The sequence below is a fragment of the Pezoporus occidentalis genome, unplaced genomic scaffold (assembly GCF_034315485.1).
Source record: "Pezoporus occidentalis ecotype Australia unplaced genomic scaffold, CSIRO_AGI_Poc_V1 ctg28, whole genome shotgun sequence".
In the NCBI taxonomy this organism is placed as follows: domain Eukaryota; kingdom Metazoa; phylum Chordata; class Aves; order Psittaciformes; family Psittacidae; genus Pezoporus; species Pezoporus occidentalis.
In genome coordinates this window covers 3,365,199-3,388,386 of record NW_026914718.1, presented here as the reverse complement: position 1 = coordinate 3,388,386, position 23,188 = coordinate 3,365,199, and the positions used below count along the sequence as shown (strand labels likewise).

The window sequence follows — 23,188 nt, the reverse complement described above, 5'->3', positions numbered from 1 at the left end:
AGCATGAGAAATGCGTTTGGGGTCTAATGAACAAAACGATGCCCTAAGCTGGGAGCTCCTGAACTGCCAAATCATAACAACTTCGTAAGTATGCCAACTACTCACAAGAGTACCACAAGTAGGACAAAGACAACAAAGCTGTATAAACAAAAAAGCAATCCAACGTTGTGCTCGGTACACAGAAAACAAGAAAGTTTTGTGTAAAAGATACAGAACCTCCTATGGAAGATTCCATGCAGAAGAACAGGATTGAAAGGAATATGTTCACACATGAATCAGTATGTCCAAGCTGCCCGTAAAAAGGGAGATTAGAAAACAGTTCCTAGATATTAGAACAATGGTGTTTTGTAGTAACAACCAAACAGGAGAGAGTAAATGTCAAAAAACCAATCCAGTATTACATAAAAACCAGAGGCAGTTAAATGTAAGAGAAGAATTACATTGTGTGAGATAAAAGTGATCACCAATTAGATGACCCAGACAACCTTCTTCATTCTTGTTACCTTTACAATGACTTGATAAACTGTAAGGTAGGAGTTGCACTCACTACATATCCTGATAAACATGTTATTTAAAACATTTCATTGCTAGTATTTTTGTTTCCAGAAAAGACTGCATTCACAAAGTACAAAACTGTTCGACCCTCATCTACTTATAAAAGTATATAATCTAATACCAGGTAATATAAAACAGCTTATCAACTCCTTTTCCTCCCATTTGGGAATATACACACTATACTGACACCTACCAGGAGGAAATCTGAATCAAAAGCAAACAGTTCAGCAACAATTTGTGTCCCAGTGCTGCAGCCTAGGCTCTGTGAGGTGTGAGACTTCAATAATCCATCTGCTTTTCAAGACAAGGTCAAGAGACGTTCTAAACGTCAGAACAAAAGAACTGCTATATAGTGGCAGCACTTCTACAGGGACACAAAACCAAAGTCAGCTTGCTTTCTTCCTTAAGGCCCAGCGCTGCATTCCACTCTTCAGGTGACCTCTTCTTCAGCTGTCATTTCAGTAAGTTCTGAAAAATAATTAAACCAAAAAGGACACATTGCTCTGTCATTAAACCTCTTGAGATCTGCACCAAAAGGCCTTTTTCCATAGTCAGAGCATAGTGTTGACATATAGATATAACTATATTTACTTGGGTTTTTACTGGGAGAGTGGTTAAAAAACAAGTTTTTATTGCTCTTCTGATGGGAAATTTGTATTACAAACTGTCATGTGCTCTGGCTCAAAATAAGCTTATTATTTTTTACCATGTCTATAACTAATTACAGGGGTTTTTAATAAGACTAGAATACTGTGTGTTGCACCTAGCTTTTTTGATATATTTTTTTTGGAGGTAATCTGGAAATATACTGAAATCCTGAAAGTTAAATATCCACACTAAGAGCCACATTTGCTTTATTTTTACACAACTTTCATGTCTCAAGTGATTAAAAAAACAGAACTATTCAGACACTGGGTTCTGTTTGTTGTTTTTTTTTAAGGGAGAGAAGGATCTAATCACTTTCCTGCATCATTTTCTTCAGTGCTTTGCCATAATCATCATCAATATAATTGTAATGCATTTACATAGAGTTTTCCATACAAGGAGCTCAATCACTTCACAAAGCATCCAAGACAAAAAAGCTCTTCTACACTTTAGCTTGCTATAAGATGTGCTTTAGTTCCATAAGGAAATGTTAACATGTGAAATGAGGTCCATATGTACTTGGCAAATGCCCTTTAAGATGCCACATACTCTTTATTTACTGATGATTCAGTTCTGGTAAGAGAGGAAAATACTGCGATTCATTGCGCTGAAAATTATTGTCATTGGATTTTACTGATATCAGAAGAATCATACCCCTAACGTGCTCTTTGAGAATGACAGCCAAACCTACCAAAAAACCATACATGGAATACTTTATTATGTTACCTCATACTTAATTATGAGTACCCTGACTAGGAACCCTTATGCAGGATGACGTAGCAGAAGATTTAACTCTGGATAAGACTATTTTCTGCAATTATGCTTTCACAATGTAAAGAGTTTTTCTGCATATGGATTTGTACCCACTTAACCAAATCAATGCTGTAAAAGCTGCTGTCCTTTACCTTGGTGAGTTTTGACAGTGATTTCCAAAGGTACAGAATTGAACATCTAAGTCTGAAAAAACCATGAACATGTAATGTGGATGCATTTGTCTTTATCATAGCACTTTTCCCCCTCATTTAAGTTGAATGAATTGACTATCATGTCGCTCAGACAACCACTGCTAAACCAGTGGGATAAAACATTGGTGTCTGTGGGGCACTCTGAACTAACCTGCCCCTTGCTCACCAAAACAGGAGTGCCCACTTTGCCACCCCACTACCCCGGGCAGAGTGACCTCCAGCAGAGACAAACTCTCAGATGGTGACTGGGAGGGCAGAGTTAAGTCTTAATCCAGAACAGTGATTTCTCCAGTTAACAGCAGCTTCTACCTTTAGTTCTTTAGAAATTAAATACTAGGTACTGAAAATGAGCAAATATATAAAGTTCTGTCTACTCCATTGTTCTGACACAATAAGAAGTATTAAAGGCTTTGAGAAGAGTACAGAAATTGGGCATGCATGAAACACGCTTCCCCTATTGTGTCACTCAGCTCCCAGTGTTTAGTAACTGAACCAGAAGCTGCATCCAGGTTTTAATAATAGCTGCTATTTATTTCTCCATCAGTTTCTCTAATCCCTCTTGAAACTCTTAATACTTTTCATTTCCCCCATATCTGTGGCTGTAAGCTGGTACAGTTTAATTGGAGTCTGCACAAAAATTAATTCTTTTGCTCCAAACCTTCTGTGCAACAGTTTCATTTCACAGCCTCAGCTCTGGCAATGGGAAAGACAAAAAAACATCCAACCCACAACATAAAAATAAATTGTTCCTAGTTGCCTTTTCTTTGGGGGTAATTATGATTTTGCAGGTTTCTACTGTATTTTCTCTCAGTCATCTCTTTTCCAAGCTGAAGTTCTGGTCTATTTAGTCTCTTTGCATGGAAACGCTCCATACTACTCACAGTCCTTATTACCCATTTCTATACTTTTGTTGTATAAAATTGACTGTATGCTTCCCCTCTACAGTAAATTTCATTTGATTCAGCTTTCATCTAACCCAGTAGCAAACAAAACTCTGAGATCAACAACCTAAAGTCAAACTCTTAATTACATTAATATGAAAAATCTTAAGAACTGATGAAATGACTTAAAAGAAGCCAGGAAAAGACACACTTAGTGCTAACATGAATGGGGACAATAATATCATAGAATCACAGAAAGGTTTGGGTTGGAAGGCACCTTAAACTCACGCAGTTCCACCCCCCCGCCAAGGGCAAGGACACCTTACACTAAACCATGTCACCCAAGGCTCTGTCCAACCTGGCTTTGATGAGGAAATACCAAGGTGTATCAGGTGAGAATCTGTCACTAGAGGCAGGATGGTTCAGTCTTAATTAGGCTGAGTTTGAAGGAATTACTTCCACCTTACAACTCACCATGTTTTTACAATGCATAATAGGCTTCTGTATGCCAGGATGGTTCAGCAGGCACAGGAACATTAAAAGAAAAAGTATACCTAAATTACCTTACATTGTCTTTTTGGAAGTCTGGGTATAAACTACTGCTGTCTTGCACTTTGAATAAGGGTTGTATTATTTTAGGACTGCTTTTTCCTTGACTGTCAGGTTTTTTGTTTTCTTCCAAAGAAATACAAGCAGACATTAAATTTAAAGCACACTGGAATGAAAATATCTCTCTAAGAAGTAAGCATATTTTACCATGTAGCACCAGGCTCTGCATTTACAGAAGAAAAAAGATGCAGCAGATAGAGAAAACTAGAACACTTTTGAGCAAACATCTTTTTGTCTCAAGATAAAGACTCATTAATAAAACAAATTTGTCACAGGAAAGATGAGGTTTGGTAAACATGTTTGTTTCCAAACTCTCTGAAGCTGTTAAACTATCCTAGGTCATCATTCTGCAAGGGAATATGTCATTGGGAGAGAATTTTCACTATTAAAGCATGAACTTCAACAGTCACATCTGAAATAAAACACTTTTAAGATAATTTAAATGAAAATGCTTTGGTTGATCCTAGTTAAGATTTAGGGACTTCTCTGAGAATTCTTCTTGTGCTAATTTAGGACAAAGATGTCTTTTGGAAAGCTGCATAATTTTTCAGGACAGAATCTTCTCTCAACCCCAGACCTGCAGTAAACGCACAAAGTGTCAGTGAATACAGGTGCTCATCTCATTTACTCTTCTGAAAGCTACAGACAGTGAGTACAGCAGCCCTTTTATAGGAGTGGGGGAAGAGGTGAGCTAGAACTCCACAGATGCAGACAATCTGCTGCTCTGGATCTACCAGGTGATAGGGCCTCCAGTCTTCCAATATCACAGGTGACCTTGGTGGCATACTGCCAAAATAAATGACTGGAAGCTGAAAACCAAGTCAGTCACTATCTAAAATACAACCTGCACACACACTAAGAACAGAACAACATACCCATTAAAGATATAAAGACAGACAAGGGTGATGTCATAGTCTACCATGATTACTTCATTATATTTCTCTACATGATTACAGTGAAAGGAAAGAGAATACTTCAGAGTATTCCAAGAGCTAAAACATACCTGCTTGCAGCATCTGTTTGCTGTCTACAAGGCCCAATTCTTTCTGATGAATGTAACCAACAGAAAATAGCAATAAAACACTATGGGAAACAAGCACTACATGCACCACTTTCAGTAAAACCACCGACATCTGTTGTTCACACATGAAAAGTTATTGACAATTTTAATTTGGATTTAGAATAGAGCACTCAATTACTGCAGGGTAGTTGGTTCCTTAGGTTTGCTTTGTGGGGTTTGGGGTTTATTTTCTTTTTAGAAAGACCTGTATCACCTCTAAACTCCTAAGCTGTTGTACAATGGGGAATACACAGATTTTTAGTGGTGTCTGAAAAGATCACCAACTAATAATACTAATTTTTATCAACTGTCTTCACAGCTTAATTCTTACTGAAAAAATCCAATACAACAATAAAAATGCTAATTGAGAAAGTTTGGGGAAGATGCTGCAGACAACACAGCACAGGAAATTAGCTCTGTAGATGATGTGGAAAAGATGGCTTATAAAGTCAACAAGATATTACTTAAGGCAAGAGAAACAATTAGACTATTAACACTGAAGAGAAAGCAAACATTTTGCCATCAAATATAATGAAGCTAATTAAAAGTGAAATGACAATTAAGATACAAATATGAAAATCAAAACAAGACAGAAGGCCAGAGTTCACAGTCTCAAAATCCAAACCAATGTGTTCAAACACACAGCACCTATAGAGAACCTGAATGGACTGCAGTTTATCATTTGGGGGGGTGGTTTGCATATGCTAAAACAAAAAGATCCATACTCCTTCAGGCATGGATTGGTCTGCTTTTTTTAAGAAAAAAATGAGATTTTATGGGTACCAGATACAAAACTAAAAGGGAAGAATACAATTACAGTGAGTGAGTGTTTGAAAAACAGTAGGCTGTACAACAGTAGAAGCTATGAGCGTGGACTGCTGTAGAACATATTTTTCTGATACTTTAGAAGCATGACAGGTGCCAGATCCAATTCTGCTTACACCACTAATCTAATTCACATAACCTGATGAATCAACAGGGGATTTACACTCACCAAGGCATTTTACACTATAACCAGACTTTCCTACTCAATGCCATCACCAGTTGGACTGCACACAAACACTTCAGGCCCCTTGGTTCAGCAGGGCTTTTGCAAGAGAACCAGGGTACTGAATGGTCTGAAGACTGGTCAACAATGCCAACATGTTCCAAGTTACTTCTTTCTCATTTCTCCTCTTCCAAAACTCTGAAGATCCTGTGGTTACCCCCTCGTCCTACTGTTTCTGGACAATCCCACTCATAACTAGACTATTAGATGATGCTGTCCTCACCCTTTGCTGCTGGCTCCCCTCTGTCAATATTGACTTCTTGGCAATGTTTTCTTCACAGATGTCCTGCAGCAATTTCAACCTAAAGGCTCTGCGTGAGCTATTTGAATTTTCAATACTTTGTTAAACCACCCCACATTTGTGAAAACCTCAAACTCACTATATATTATCCTTTAAAATCTCTTCAAATTTACCTGATGCCACAATACCTAAAACACACATTGGCAGTTAAGCAGTTTGCATGCCATTATTTACTACTCACAGTGCTTATGGCAGTCATCTCACCTTTACATGGCGACTCCTTTCTCTCTTTTCTCAGTTTACATTACAAATATCCTAGCTGCTGTCTTAACCTAGTATGTGAATCATTTTGAGTAAGAACCAGTCTACACATTAATTTCAACTAGCTTGAAGGCTTCATCTTTCAGGACATATTTCAACGCAAACAGAGGTTTAAATTTTGTTTTTAATAAGCCATTCCTATACGAGTGAGTATTCACTGTGCTCAGAAAAATATAATGAGACAATGTGGAGTCAGGAAAATTCCCAGAAATGAGGAGAAAACAAAGAAAATAAAAAAAATAAAAAAATAAAAAAGGAAGAACAGAACATCCCATAAACAAAGTTCCCTAATTACAGAACATTCAATGCGAGGAAATAACGATACCCTCTCCCACTATTTAGGAGCATCCCTTGCCAATTTAGCCTTTGAACAAGTTGGGGCACTGTCTGCATAATGTCTGCATACGTCAACCTGTAATGTCGTATAAAATATAATTGCTTAATAATGAATTGCTGAACAGAGTGCTCAAGAGAAAAGGAACATGGATTTTCAGCATGCAGCTTTTGAATTCTGATTAGCCAGGCTATACACTTATTCTGTATGTTACAATGACCAGGTCTGCATAGGATTTTGGAAGTCAGAAGGCTTCAGAAGTGTGACAATGACCTTGCTGATCAGAATTCCATACAAATTGTCACAATTCCATTACCACTGACAGGATGCTAACCAGTAGGTGCAGAATTCTGAGCCAGCTGGAAATGCCTACACAATACGGAGCAGGGATACACAAAGACACAATAAGAGGTCGTCAAAAGAGTATTGCTGTATCAGCACACCACTCTGTACCAGGAGCACTGCCATGAAGTAACAGTCCTCTCTTTCTGCTCATTCTGGAGCTGTCTGCAGCACAGCACTGTAGGCACCATTTCCAAAGAAAGAATTGACTGCAAATAACCAAACAATTGTAAAGATAATAACGTTATAACACATAATGGTTTTACGCATATACCCCATGACACTTAATTGGAGTTATACATTAATTCAAAACACAACAAACATAATAATCAATGAACAGCTTGAGTACCTCTAGCAAATACTCTGGGAGAAGCACTTGCAAAGAAATCCCTTTAAGGATCACATCTGCTTTACTACAATGTAACAGGGGAATCTACACTCTATAAGAATTAAAATACTGCAGAAGTATTTAAGTTTCAAATAGTCTTTTTGATTAACTCGCTGTGAATGTAAAGAAAAAAACCAACCCCAATCACTTTGCAAGAAAATGAGGCTAAAATTGACCCAACTTATACTAAACTCTAAAAGCAGATGCACGATTTATGGACAAAGCTCCAGGACCATCTGGTGCTACATGCACTGACCACATTTTTGTTGAGACACATGCACTTTTCTAAGCACTGCAAGGCACAAAACGTATTTCAGGGGATCTCTTGATCTCCTTAAAGACAGACACTGTTTCGAGAAGTCAGTTTCTCAAATCATAAGTCTGCTAGTCTCAAGCCATAAATGTGAGTTTCCAAATTTCACTCCACTATTCAAACCAGGGCCAAAAGGAGACCGGATATGATTTTTTCACTGATTTCAATGTTATGAATGCTAGCAGTGGGAGCTGAAAGTCTTGCCTTTCATCCCTCCACTCCCAGTAGGAGACACTGTCTCCAAGAAAATGCTGTATAGATATCTGCAAGGTATGATTTTCAACCAGCTTAATTATATTTGACAAAAAAACTGCATGGACACTCTTGTTTCAACTCCCACTAGGGTTACTTTAGTTTATTTAAGTTCTTTTTCTTAGGAACACATTTAAGTTGAACTGAGTAAGCTGCTTTCACATCACAAAACAGAGTCCATAAAGGGATTTGTAAAAGTTTACTTACACAGCACAGCTCGTGCTTTAAATAAACTTTCTCATGTGAACAGTATTAAACTGCCACTTGTCTCCAAATTCCCTAAACAAATTTAAAAGCAAGGTACATTCTTTCCTCCCCAGCACAATCTCAGCCTCTACTGACTCAGTGATGCTACTTACAGGCAATACCCTTTTACTCCTAGCATGCTCTTAAGGGATCCCTGGGTAAACTTACCCTTTTCTAACACATTACAAGAGCACATAGCTGGAATTTTACAAACATTTCTAAAGCAGCCACCCACAGAGGAAATATTTGAAAGACAGAGTTCATGATGGCCCTGAAAAGCCAGCAGTACATCACTTACCAAGAAAGAAGATATGAGTACTCACAATAGGCATACCCTAATGTAACTAAGCAGGAAAGATCCGTTCACATATAATCACTGTTGAAAACAGATGTACATTTCATACTTCCAATAGGATTTGATAAAGTCATAGCTATAGAACAAAATGCAGGTTAGACAAAGCATTGAAGGAGTTACCAAGTTTCCAATGAATAGAGCTTCATGATCTAACTGATTAAACCCAATGAAATACAGGAAGGTAAAATAACCACCATTTTCATTAAATGCTCTGAATTAGTTAAGTTACATCTGCTCTTTTGGACATACAAGCTAAGGAAGCACTAGAATGGCAACACCTAGTTTCCATCTGTCTGACTTTGTTTTCAAGAAAAATCAAATGCCATACATCACAGGGGACAGAACTAAAAGACATAAGCTAGAAAGGTGACATTAAGCAGGCTGTGTGCTCACTGGACCCCATTCACAATCTCAGAAGTAGCTGGATGCATTTGGTAAAAAGCGATTGACATTTATGTTTTCCTCAGTAGACCTAATTAGGTCTGACATACATCCATTCACACTCAAATAGGCACAGAAACCTTCAAGGCTGTTTTCCAATTATTTCCACCTAGACTGCCTCATTCTAAAAGGACTGGGTATCTCAACCTTCAAAAGATGCTACAGGTGCTGCTCACACATCTTCTCGCAGCACGCAAACCTCTAACAAGAAAAATACTTATTATTTAAAACTCATGGCTTTCAATACAGGAAAATTGTTTTTCCTACTCTCAGCCTCTTGAATCCCATTTTTATCTGTGATTGACAGAATTTTATTGACACAAATGGTACAAGTACCGTTCTAGTACAGTAAAGTTTTAAAGGCCCTGAAAGCCAGTCCTGTTCATAACAGCATTATTAATGTAATAACATTAATAGCCATCTGAAAAGAGTAAAAGGTGCTAAAGGATGGAAAAGTAAATTTTTACACATGGAAGACATTCAGATAATACAACTTCCCCAAAGAGGCTAAGAAAGATTAAAGTTAAGATAAAGGTCACTTGAAAAGACACATTGTATTTAGCACTGTATCACAGGGAGGCAGTAGAATCCCCAACTCAAAAGAGCCTCCTCTCTTTGCTTTTCTCATGAAAACAGCTTTTTAGCTGCTGGCTCTTTTGGCTGCCAGTCTTGTAAGCTATACATCTGCACAAGCTCTGGTTACCTCAACGTTGAGTGGGACCCCAGGAAAGTGCTCCATTCAGCCATGGGGGTTTCTCTGTACAAGGTGAGACCTCAGAGTGTTCCAGGCTTGAACAGCATTTTGTCATCTACCTCCTCTACCACAGATGTCCTGCGAGGACTTCAGGATGCTAAAACAATACAGGAATAATACATGCCGAGTTCAGCCTTCTACTTAAACCTAAACTTCAGAAGTATAAAGCTGCATATAAATGCATTCCTAATTTAGACTCTTCTGTGTCATACTTAGAGACGCTTACTCTGCCTCTGAGAAGTACCATGGTATTCTCACACTGTTCTGCACCGCCTTATTCTGCAACTCCAACATCATTTTAGGGTTTGGTGCCAATGCTAGCAAATTTCAACCCTTAAACTCATTCAGTTCATGTTTCCTCTCTCACAGGAGACTGGCTATTTACTTCTGTTCTCTAAGGAAGCTCATAGCATGAATGACAAAATGTCATGAATAATTAGGAAAACTAGTTTTATGCCTCTAAAGAACAAAATGTTGTCTTTGTCCTCTGAGGCAGGGCGTTGTCTTCTCTAAACAAAAAGAATGGCTTTTGGCATCCATTAAGTAAATTCAAGCCAGCATATCATTTAGAAAGAACCTGTATTTATTCCTGCATCTTGCTACAATTCTTTCCTCTGTTTTAGGACATCACCTTCTGCACCCTCTACAGTCACGGTCTACTGTGAGTGCCAGCAGAATAACTCCTAGATTCAAACCCCTTATTCCCTTCCCTAGGGAAATCACCCACATTTTTTGCTGCTCCAGACTATTCAGCAATTTATGATATAGCAGTCCAGAAAATACTCTTCCCCAGCCTCCTCCTCTGCTTCCTTACCATTGCAATGTATTTTATTTCTATGAAACAGTTATTAACTACCAAGCACTGGAATTGGACGTGCGTATTCAGGACCATCAAAATAATACAAGCACAGCTGCTTCTTGATGCAATATATCAGGGAAAACATCTCAGTGCCGTACCCTTTTCCTAAGTGCTACAGTCTTCTAGGTTAGTAGCTCAAGCTTCAAGTATAAAGCAACTAACACCCCCCCCCCCCCCCCCCAATTAAAAACTACCCACAGGTATATCACAAGAATTCCATTTGTTTCCAAGCCCCAGCTTGTGTGCCAAGATGTGTTGCGGAGCCACTGGTCTGCTGCACGCCACCCTTGAAGTGCTGATATGTTTTGACAATGCTGCAACCGATTCTGATTTGTAAAGCTGAAGAGAGAGTGGATACTGACCTCAGCCATCTGCCAGTGCAGCAGTTGCACACAGATTCCGTAACTGATGTACCTCAAATCACCAGGTATCATGTAATTTGATGCATACTTTCTCACTGGAAATAATAATGACTGTATAAATTACACTGGCAACAGGCTTTGTTGCTATAGTGACATGCACGACAATTAAAGGAATTAATTCTGTCAGTATAATATAGGGTAAACAATAGAGAAACTTTGTAGATGCATTCTCTTCCTGATTTTTACTCTCAGAAACACATACTCTGAGTTGGGGGGACAGGGGGAGAGAGATAGGAGCTATTTTCTGAAAAGAAGCTTCTTGAAAATCTAAATTCGCTTTTGGACATCAGGAAAAAGCAGATTCTAGAAACTCCTGTAACAGACTCTGGGAGACACTTATTAATACAAAAGATCACCTGTAAAAACTAATGGAATAAGAGGACTTGTAAGTGTAACCGCTATGAAACCTCTAGAAACTAAAATGACAATTAGCAGCAGTATGGAAACTGCTGAAACCAGATCACATTCCTCTGTCTGGCAAATTCACAGCAATTGCTACACACAGTTTTCACTCCTTATTTCAGAGTTTATGGACCTTCATTCCTCACACCCCTTTTCCCATACTTGTGCACTTCCAATGTCAGCTGTGATTTTGCTAAAAATCATGTATGGATAAGTATCATTACTGCAAAAGAAAGCATCAGTAAGTTACAGAATGTAAACTTCAAACCACAAGACTAAGTCCTGCTTGTCTGAAACGCCCAATTGAATCTAGCACAATTACCTGAGTAAGTCTGCAGAAATGGCCTGTCCTTCATTGCCTCTACATATATGATATATATATGTGCAAATATATATATGTGCACATTGCAGTCTCCTATGCTTTCGTACATCTAGTCCTTTCCTCTGCCCCTAAGTAGAATCAGGTCTCTACATAATTCCTCTTCATCTACCCTTGACAAAGGAAAGGGTAGATGAAGTGACAGGGACTACATCATCTTCTCAAAAAATGTATTCCAGTGCTTTCTCCTGCTATCTATACTTTTTTCCCCTTAATATCTAACTTGAGCCGCCTTTGCTGCAGTTGAAATTCATTTCTTAACCAGCTGCAACAGAACCAGTGCCTGTTTCCAAGATCTGTTACATATGCTCTTGGGGAAGCTATGAATGGGACAATTCTTTTGTACAGATAGACTATCAGCTGCAAAGGGTCTTCCACTGAACAGAACAGCAGGCTTTCCTTCCTAAATGCTCCTCTTTTGATAGGCTCCTCCACTTGAGGAAAGTAACAAAATTCTTTTTACCTACTGATTCTGTCACAAGATGTGTACTTTCCATATGTATTTCCCATTGGGAGAAGAGAAGAAAAGAGAAGAGTAAACAACAAAGGATCAGACTACAAAATTTATAAACTCTCACAAAACCACTAGCTCTTCCTCCGCATTCCTAAATTTAGATTTCCTCTCTGCTGTTCTAATTTACATTATTTGGGCTGTACAACTGCATTATTTCAGACTTCAGTCCCTTTGTTAGTACTCTGATGCCTTACATTTATTCAGTTCCAACTCTGTTCTCAAAGGAAACTGGCTATTTATTTCAGCAAATGTATTCAGCAAATATAAATCTGGGTGAGAAACAGAATAGTTGGGTATAATGTTGTGTAAGCTCAGCGTAACTATTCACTCTGCTGCCTGAATTTAAGCCTTTTCTTCCTTGTGGGATTCACAATTATAATATTTATTGATAAATAAGGATAGAATCCATGGAAATAATTTTAAAGCTTTTGATAGCACACAGTACCCAGCACTAAATTCAGCACACTGTGTAGTATATTCTTACTGTAGTGTTCTTCTTGCTGCCTAGGAGCCACAACCAAGCACTACAGGGTTTGTTTGGTTTGTTTTGCTTTATTTTATTTTAAAACCATACAACAAAACATAAGGAGGAAGTAGAGTCCTCTGAACTTCTGAACCACATTGCAAGAGGTCTGAAATCGGCTTCCCATTCTCAAAGCCCTCCTTTGCAACATAAGACGATCCACTTGACACTCTGTACTGCAGTACCCTGCAGATACCAATTCCTTTCTTTTCCCACAATCTGTCCTGTCTACTTAAATAGTAAGGAAAAGTAGTGTCTCATGTGATAGGCTCAATGTTGTAGATTTATGGATTCAGAGGCCAGAACAGATCACAGTGACAATCTAATTTCGCCTCTTGTATAAAGGATAGCCTGAAATTCATTCTTGTTTCAAGTTAAGTATGACTTGCAACTGCTTTACACTGATGAAGAACCCACCTTTCTCTAGGTACAGGGTTCAAATGGCTGGTTATTCTTCCATATGTTAAAAAAACCTGTACCTAATTCCAGTATGAATTTGTCTGTCTCCTATATCCAACCTCTGGGTCTTGTTATGCCTTTGTCTGCTTGATAAAACATCACTACTCCAATACCAATAATAAACTACACTATGTGTTATCTAAACAGCATTCCTCCTTAACAGCACCCCTAGGACAGCTCTGACACTACCTTACTGGAGCTAGCTGACACTTAAAGCTTTTGGCAACAAGTATGCAATAAAACATCTGTTGTGACACCCCTTCTAAGCACCCTCTCTCCCACACCATATGGCCATCTCCACTGAGTGGTACTGCAAGGCCACAACCCAGCTCTCATCACTCCCCATCCTCCCCAGGGAAGGCAGACACTGACTGATAATTGCACACAAACTTCACACTCCATCAGCAGGAAAAACAGCCTGCTGCAGTGAAAGGAGATGCGCAGAGCACGTCCACGTTACAACACACGCTACCCATGTCATCGCTGCCAGAAAACCCTCCTTGTGGAAGTGCAGCATACTCTCAGATAAGGGATCTATTTCCAGAACTGCTGTTGCTGCTCCTCCTCAATGCTCTGCTTGTCACAGTCAAATCAGCTGTTAAATATAAAAGCAAATAAATCCCACACATACATACAAGATTTCATTGACATACTAGTGCCCTTCTGCTACAGAAGCAGAAGACTACTCGCCTTTCATATATGCCTTCATTGCTTACATAATTGTGAATTATATTTGTGGGCAGAAAAAGAAGAAAAAAAAATATACAGGCAGCATTCTGCCTCTCTTGACAGCCTCTGCTGTGCCTCCAAACAGGTCCACAGACACCCTTTACTGACACTGTCAGAGAAGTCAAAGCCTTTCTACATGATGAAATCTTGAGACCCCAGTACTTTGTAGCATCAATGTATTTTCCTTTTGCTGCAGAACTAACTTCTTGGTGTCAGACACACAGACAACTTTTAGCACTAGAGCCACTCAACAATTTGGTCAAAAGTGTATATATAAATATCATGGAATGCCACCCTTATTGCTGTGCTGCCCAGGAACAGTGTTGACTGGATAATTATGAGGAAAGCATAGATGGAAAAAGAGGGGCTAAAGTAAAAGAAAAAAAAAAACAAACCTAAAACAAAGCAGAATCCATACCAGCAATCACAAGTACAAAATAAATTAATTGTGAGGGGACAGGTTCTGCTCCTACTGAATTCACTGGCTGGCTTCCCATTTATTTCAATTGGACTGATAAACACTTGCATCCCTTCAGCTTCTGTCCTGCCAGAAAGAAAGGCTGGCAGACCATCCATCAACGTGAGCTACAAAGAATCAGCACCAGCGCTGACAAAATTCAACTGCCATTCAAAATAAAATTCAAAGCTAGGAAATGACAGGAAAAGCCTTCCAGCAGCTTCAGCTGCAATTGGATGTACAGCAAGGGCTTTAATTTAAAAGCAATCCAAGAGCTACAGTGTGTACTCTGTGTGTAAAATTTAACTGAATGTTCCTGTAGCACCTTCAAATTCTCAATTCTCTTTTTAATTATGCAAAGGCAGTACCACACAAACACTGTTAATCATATTCCTCGTGTTTAAGGTCAGAGTCGGATGGAAAGGAAAACCTGTTTCCATAAATTACTTATATGTAACCTAGCACAGCTATAAATTACAGACAGATGCAAGCCAAAAACGCTTACAAACCAGTTATCCTTTGCTGTGATCAGGTACAGTCACTTGGGTGGAGAAGACAACTGGCAGTCCTTTTCAATTCTGAAATTATTTGGCAATAGATTAGATTAGTTAATCTTGCTGGACACACTGCAAATTTCCCTCTCTCTGAAAGGATGGGAAATGTTCTTTTAACATACCAAAAACCAAGTGTATACATCAGAGGCCTCTCCTATTGATTTACTGTATTTTGCACTGGTAAGCTCTGCTACTGGCTTGTTGCACTGGTTGGTTGGTTGTGGGTTGTTTTTTGGTTTGGGGTGTGTTCCCCCTCCTCCCCTTTTATCCACATTTTTCAACACCAGGGCATTGAGACCGACATTACTGTCATTATGTCACATCGAAATAAACCTTTTAAATTTCTAGCTAGCAATTTCCCTGGACAAAGCACTAATTAACAGGACTCTTCTTTAAGGTCCTAATACCTTAGGTTACATCCAAACCTAAAACTCACCAGAGGCAAAAGCTGCCATGAGCTGATTTATGAAGGGAAATCTGCAACCCCTTCTACTTGTTTCCAGGTGGTTTGTTTGCTTGGAGTTATTTTTAGTTTATTTAGGGTTCATTTTTCCTTTTTGAGACTTTGATTTTAGGTTTTACTCTTGATACTGCTATTTTCCACATAGATTAAGCTTTGATTAATGTCTCAGAATGTTCAAATGTAAAGCAAATCCACAAGTATGCCTGGGATCTGTTACTCTGGATTCTGAAAAATCTTAAAGCTCTTTAAGCTACGTTTTCTCCTGTGTAAATGAAGTGCTTCGTTTCTTTACCTCTTATTCAATTTCTCCATAAATCAGAGTTGGACGAGCTTTACAAAGTGGAAAAAAAAAGTAAGTCTCTTCAGTTTGCCACTTCCAGAAAGTGAGACTAGCTTTCATATATATGTATACACAGAGATTTGAGATATAACATCATGTTAAAGCTGTTGTGAAACTGCTAAAATATCTTAAGAGCTTACCACAGACATATACGCAGTAAACAAAACTAACACCTGAAAGTCCAGTATTTTCCTTCACTTCTTATACCTTCTAAGATTAATATTGTGCTCTTTAGCAAGTTTAAACAGTTTCCAGCTGTCCTGCACACATTTAAGTGGATCCAACCAACATGAACATTTTGGTATCTGGAATAAGTGTGTTTCCCACTTCCTTAACTGATGTTAAATCACAGGAGGAAAATACAAGCCAAAGAAACAGAGGCTACAGGGGACCAGGTGATGTACCTCCTAGCTTCAAGGCTCAACCTGCTCCACCTAAATGACTCTTCATACAACTCTGTGTATTCAGTGTAAGCAAGCTGCTCCTAAAGCCTCAACTGAGAGAAAATAACAAGACGCTCCAACAGGAATTTATAAGAGCACTGTACTATCTGTGCAAGCAATAATGACTGGAAGTTTTTGTCTCAGAAGCTCCAGTGACATCATTATTGCTCTTATACTCTTGGGGGGGGGGGGGGAGATTGTTTTTTTTCTTTGGGTTTGGGGGTGTTTGATCATTTTTTAAGATCACTTCAGTCCCCTCCACCACTATATTCCCATCCAGAGAGTCAGTTATGTCTTACTAGTGACTGCAAGATAAGCAACCATTGTTGCACTGACAGGGCACAAGACAAGAATCCACCATTCACACAAACAGCAACTGGCTTTGATGTCAACTTATTTCAAAAGGGAGTTCTGTGTGGGCATACAAAAATAAGTAAATGTATTTTCATGTCCTATTAGCTCAAACTGCTGCACCATTTCAAATAATACATCTCCATAAAGTAGTAAAAACCACCTCACAACATCAAGAACTCCAAAAGCTTTCAGTGTGTAAACGCAAGGATCTAACAGAAATGGGTGAGGTTAATAATGATTATGTTTGCTAACTGCCCCCTGTAATACTTGATTCATAAGTGCACCTGTAAGTAATCTATGCAATAATGCTCACAGAACGATTATTGACCTAGCACAGAGATTAGCAAGCAGCAGGGTCCAAGACGGAATATTTACAGCTACTTCAAAAACAGGCTAAGGCATCCCAGGTAACATAACTAAATGATTGGTGTTACTACTTATTTGAAATGAAGAGCAGGAGCAGGTCAGCCACATTCATGTAAAAAAAAAGGCACTGTAAATGCATTTCAATTTCAAAGACAATAATGGCATAATAGCCATACGGAAGTGCTTGCTCACTTCATTGAGGAACTCCTGAAGTAGTCTTAAGAACTGATACCCCTGCTAACATTTTTCAAATTAAAGGACATGGAACTGTTGGAACAAGTCCAGAGAAGGGCCACGAGGGTGATCAGGGGACTGGAGCACCTCCCGTATGAAGACAGGCTGAGAAAGTTGGGGCTGTTCAGCCTGGAGAAGAGAAGGCTGCGTGGAGACCTCAGAGCAGCCTTCCAGTATCTGAAGGGGGCCTATAGGGATGCTGGAGAGGGACTCTTCATTAGAGACTCTAGTGACAGGACAAGGGATAACGGATTAAAACTTAAACAGGGGAAGTTTAGGTTGGATATAAGAAGGAAATTCTTTCCTGTTAGGGTCGTGAGGCACTGGAATGGGTTGCCCAGGGAGGTTGTGAATGCTCCATCCCTGGCAGTGTTCAAGGCCAGGTTGGACGAGGCCTTAGGTGATATGATTTAGTGTGAGGTGTCCCTGCCCATGGCAGGGGGGTTGGAACTAGGTGATCTTAAGGTCCTTTCCAACCCTAACGATTCTATGATTCTAACTTTGGTGAACTCAATCACAGCTTTTGAGCGACCTAATTCACCCAAAAACTTGACTGGTCTGACACAACAGCAACAGCACAAAACCTGTAAAATTACAGAGCTATCCAATGGTCTGGGACTGCACCCACTTCCATTCGCCTTTAATGCTTAACAGCTACAAAGGCCACGAGGTTTGTTTCCTAACCCTATGACTGTCCGGATCTTACCACAGAATTCTGGGTATTAGACAACAAGATAATGCATCACAGAGACCACGCAGAGCTCTAGTGAAGGGGGATTTAGGTGGTTTTTGGCATTTCTACCAGGCTGGAGGTCATTCAGTGAGTAGCAAACATGTCACCATTTTACAAATAATTTTCAATCCTTAGTGTTAGAAGAAAGAGAACATTAAGGAAGAACTTCAAGCCCCAAGCATTTAAAAAGGAATATGGCGATATAATCCTCTCCGAGATAACCTGCTTACAGTCAGTAACACTGCCAGCAACACTGCCAGCAAAAGACATATAGTAAAGCAAGAGACAATCAAGCCTGCAGAATGATGGAAGATCATTCACAACATATTGTTACTTCCTCTTGTTCTCTTCGCTTTAAATTCAATGCAGAATTTTATAGTCCCCTTGCACAAAGGAACAGCTATATATTTCCACATAATTCTGAAGTCTTTTGTCCTATTTGTTGTGGCATTGTCTCACATGACATATAGATGACCTTGCTTCAGGGGGATGAAGCTACACACCCTCTTCTCAGCAGACTGAGTCTTAAATCACTAGCTCTTGATGCAGCACAGTTCAGGAGTGCATTTGGTCACAGGACTCAGGCAGAGAAGAATAGTGACTGGCAGAACCAACTCTCACTGGTAGCACAGGCTCCCTGTCAGTCATAGGAAGCTCAGCTCCAACAAACCCTCTGCAAGGCACAGAAGAGACCAGAAGGACCAGATTTGCTGGTTCTTTGTAGTCCCTCCACCTCAACAAGACAAGACATAACACTCATACTGAGAGCTGCTGGATTATAAACTGAGGAAGACATCCTCCTTCTGCATCACTCCACTTGATAAAACCAATCATGAGCTGCACTTTAAGGACTGTGCAAGGCAAAGAATTATTAAACACATCTGGAGATACGTGAGAATCCAGGCCATGTTATGGCACACAATGTAAAACGTTGCTGTGAGAAAACACAGCTTAGTAAACCAGCACTCTGCCCTTCTGAAAGTCTTAAGTGGTATTCCAGGGCAACTTTATTAGAGAATGCTACAGAACTTACACTGTTAATCAGACACAAGCATCACAAGCATAGCATACTCAGCTCCTAAAGTTCACAGTATTAAAATAATAAATTAGAAACACTTGTATCTCTGCAGAAATGCCTGCAGCACAGTCTGAGACAATCAGCAGGAGGCAATGAGTGCAAAAAAAAGGGTATAAACAGCAGGAGGTTAATGTCTAGCCTATAGCAGGATACCCCAGAAGAAACAAAGCTACTCTTGTCATGATTCACAGGCCCATAGTGTGGTATCATTATGAGCCTTCTAAAATAGCTGTTTCAGAGCTTCACCCTATGAAGCTTCTGCCTGACCCTTTCACAGCAGCATACAGGACTTCAGGGTGAACCCCTGTGAGACTTTTTAACAGTTTCATTTCATGAGAAAATAAGAATATATGTTTCAGTATGCAATACTCAGAGCTTAACCCCACTTCAACTTCTATCTTCTTACCCATTCTAAACTACATTAGGCAAATCAACACAGTTCTGAAGCCCACAGCACAGTGCTCCGACTGTTGCGCAGTGATTTTCAACTATGCTCCAGCTGGCTGACTGAATAACATTCAATGTCCCTGAGCACATTAGTTAGCACAGCAGTTCTCAAATATCTACTGCCTGGACTTCAATCAGGTGCAATATAGGGAAACGTGCAATCTAAATAAGAACGAGCCCTAACTACACTGACTAAAATTACCAAAACGCATGTGGACCTGAAATTATAATTCAGGTACCTAATATTAGGTTCCAAACCTATGTTTTATTCTTTTCCATATAAATATCAGCACCACTTCTGAACACCTTCAAAAAGAAATATAAAATAACTAATAACCTCCAAACATAGCTGACAAATCTTTCCCATTCTCCTCACCATAAGGTGCCACCGTGTTTGCACATACGGTGGGGATGCTTTAGAAAGCATCCAGAAACATAATATACGTTGCTAATGTACATTTATGCTATTGAAGGCAAGGAAACAAGGCCTGTAGTACTCCAATGTCCTCACTAGAGTTTATTTTGAAACCTCACATCAAGCCTCTAAGGAGCATCATGTTCTATACAAATAAGCTTTGTATTATTTGGACATTTACATACATATCCCACTGAAGCAAACAAATGAAGGAACTACTGATAATTCCTCACAAAGAATTTGGGAGCCTCATTTCACCCACTCAACTCTGAAAACCGTATTTCTGAGTTCCCCAAGTAGGATACCAGATTTTAAACTATGAAATTGCAAAATAAACCTGCTTAGCCTTGCAGACTTTGAGCAGGCTAAACCAATCAGAAATGCTGGTAATGAATGTCTGTAACGACAAGGATCCTGATGCAGTACCACTTGGCATTTCAGAGTCACACTATCCTGTGTAACCAAGTCAACTTGTACTTGTAGCAGCCATTTTTTCAGATGAAGCAGGCTTCCTGACACTCAGCTGAAGCCTCTGGTCTGAGAAGCCTGCGAGTCATTTGAAAACTGTGAAAAAGCACCCAAATCTTCACCTCCAATCAGACATAACCAAAGGGGGGGGGGGGGGGGGAGGGCAACCCAAACAACAACTGGTGGAAACTGGGGATGTGCAGTAACCCTAACATCATACAAATGCCTATCAAAAGCAAATGGCTTAGAATATAAATAGTGATGCCGGCTCTTACCCAGGGATAAACTCTTAAGGTACATTTTTTTGTCTCGCCTTACTATATACTTAATAAGTAATTAGTCCTCATTTCATACAAGAGCACATCATGCTGCAATAAGTCAAACCTCACCTATGATTATCTCACCCCCGTGCTCATCCCTTCTTTCTACCCAAAGCAATGATGCATCTCAAAATACACACAGTCAAATATACATTTCTGGCTCTGAACACATCCTGAAAAAAATTTAAAAAATTAGAGCAAAATGCAATTAAGAAAACATATATATATATATATATATACAGGAAAGAGTTTAAACATGTTCTTAGACTGCTGGCTGTAAAAAAATATTGAACTGTTAAAAGCATACATTCTGTTATAACTCTTCCCTTCCTCCAGATCTTGCTAGTGAATAAAGAACACAGACCTCACCATGGCAGCTTAAGTTGCAGTGACAGAACAGAGCAGAAAAGAGCAGCGCAAGTCAGATTTCAGCCACTATGCCAAAATGTTTTCTTACACAGCTTTAAAGTCACATTATAGAAAGATAGAAATATTTACTGTTTATAATGGTATAACTGAATAGCAAATCAGGTCATACTGAAGTAGATACTGCAATGACATAGGGAATAAGAGGTACCTATTCCAAACAGTGTACAAGCTACTAAAATCATAGAATGGTTTGGGTTGGAAAGGGCCTTAAAGCTCATCCAGTTCCAACCCCCTGCCACAGGCAGGGACACGTTCCACTAACAGCAGGTTGCTCCAAGCCCCATTCAACCTGGCCTTGAACACTGCCAGGGATGGGGCAGCCACAGCTTCCCCTGTGCCAGGGCCTCACCACAGATTAACAACTTTTTTCCTAATACCTAATCTCAATCTCCCCTCTGTCAATTTAAAGCCATTGCCCCTTGTCCTGTCCCTACAGGCCCTTGTCCAAAGCCCCTCTCCAGGTTTCTTGTAGCCCCTTTAGGCACTGGAGCAGCTCTAAGGTCTCCCCTTAAGGAGCCTTCTCTTCTCCAGGCTGAACCAGCCCAGCTCTCTCAGCCTGGCTCCAGAGCAGAGCTGCTCCGGCCCTCACAGCATTTCCGTGGCCTCCTCTAGACTAGCTCCAGCAGCTCCACGTCCCTCTTGTGTTGTTGCCCCAAAGCTGCAGTATGGGTCTCATGAGAGCAGAGGGTGAAAATCCCCTCCCTCGACCTCCTGGTCATGCTCCTTTTGATGCAGCCCAGCACACGGGTAGGGGGTGGGTGTTCTGGGCTCAAGCGTACAGTGAAGCTGGCTCATGTTGAGCTTCTCCTCAGCCAACACCCCCAAGTCCTCCTCCCCAGGGCTGCTCTCATTCAATCCAGTCTGCACCCAGCCTGTAGTTGTGCTTTAGACTGCCCCGACCCAGGCGCAGGACTTTGCAACAGATGAGTCTGGGTTTACTACAGGTGCTCTGCTCTCAAGAGATAACAAGGCTAATGCTATATATTAGTAACGCTTGCCTCTCAGGCCTCCAAAATAACACACAAAACCAGACCACTCAAGAACAGCTTGGGAAAACCTCAAGAAAAACCCCAAACCAAGCTCTAACGCTTAGCCTTGCAGAACTGAAGAGGCAAGCAGGGAGGAGCGCTCAGGCAGGAGCCTCTGCGGGCAGGGCAAAACCTCGCACGCCAAAAGCACACCAAGCACCGAGGGCTCCTTGCCGAGGGATACGCTTCACTGACAGCACCAGAAACCTACGGCGAGCTCACTAAAAGTACCGATTAAACCCAAAGGGGGTGAAATTTCAAACACCAGTTTGAAGCAAGAGGGGGTTAAATGATCACAAATCGGTGGATGAAACACAAACCGACTGAGGCGCGGCAGACTCGGGCCCGGCCCGGAGGGCGGCCCCTTACGGAGAGCCAGCGGCTGCGCAAGCACAACGCTACACCGCTTGGACCGGAGCGTTCCAAACCTAGCACGCACAGGCGACAGGGGAGGGCGTCTTTGCATCTCGGCAGCGTCACCGGCTGCCCCCAGCGCAGCGCTGGAGCCGCCCCGCCTCACTCCGCCCTCCCCTTCCTTTCCCCCCCCCCCCGTCCCCTCACGGCGGGCGGGTGGCGGTGCGCGGTACCGTACCGGCGGGCAGGAGGCAGTCCAGCGGCGCGAGCGCGCGCTCCATGTCCGCCCAGCCGGCGGCGGGGGAGAGCCCTGAGCCAGCGCGGCGGGAACGGGGGAGATGAGGGACACACAGAGCCAGGCGGGAGGGAGGGACCAGCGGTGCTGCCGGCCCTTCTTCCCTAAGGAACTGCTCCTCCCATCGGGCACCTGCACCCGCGCGCCCGGGGCGGTGCGTCTGACCCGGCGGGAAGAGGGGGTGTGGAGGTGAAAGGCAAGACGAGAGAATCGATCGCCGTCGCCATCCGTTGCTCGGCGATGGATTCAGCGGCGGGAAGGCGGGGCAGGGGGAGCGGTTGAGCGGCGGCTGCCGCCGGGGCCTGTGCTGAGGGGGAGCGGGCGGGTCAGGGGCAGTGCGGGCACCGAGGGGCGGGAGAGGTGCGGCCGTGCA

General features: G+C 41.0%; 1 protein-coding gene across 6 annotated transcripts in view; it reads right to left on the bottom strand.

The window, feature by feature from the left end:
- Positions 1 to 22,882, bottom strand: part of TPK1 (thiamin pyrophosphokinase 1) — a 284,460-nt gene extending 261,578 nt beyond the window's left edge. For all 6 annotated transcript variants that reach the window (XR_009966076.1, XM_062625397.1, XM_062625401.1 and 3 more), the window contains exon 1: positions 22,759 to 22,882. Coding sequence is in view for 5 of the 6 variants with exons in the window: in XM_062625397.1 (XP_062481381.1) it covers positions 22,759 to 22,801 (43 nt within the window). In the remaining variant the exon portion in view is untranslated. The remainder of the gene's footprint in view (positions 1 to 22,758) is intronic.
- Positions 22,883 to 23,188: the final 306 nt, after the last annotated feature.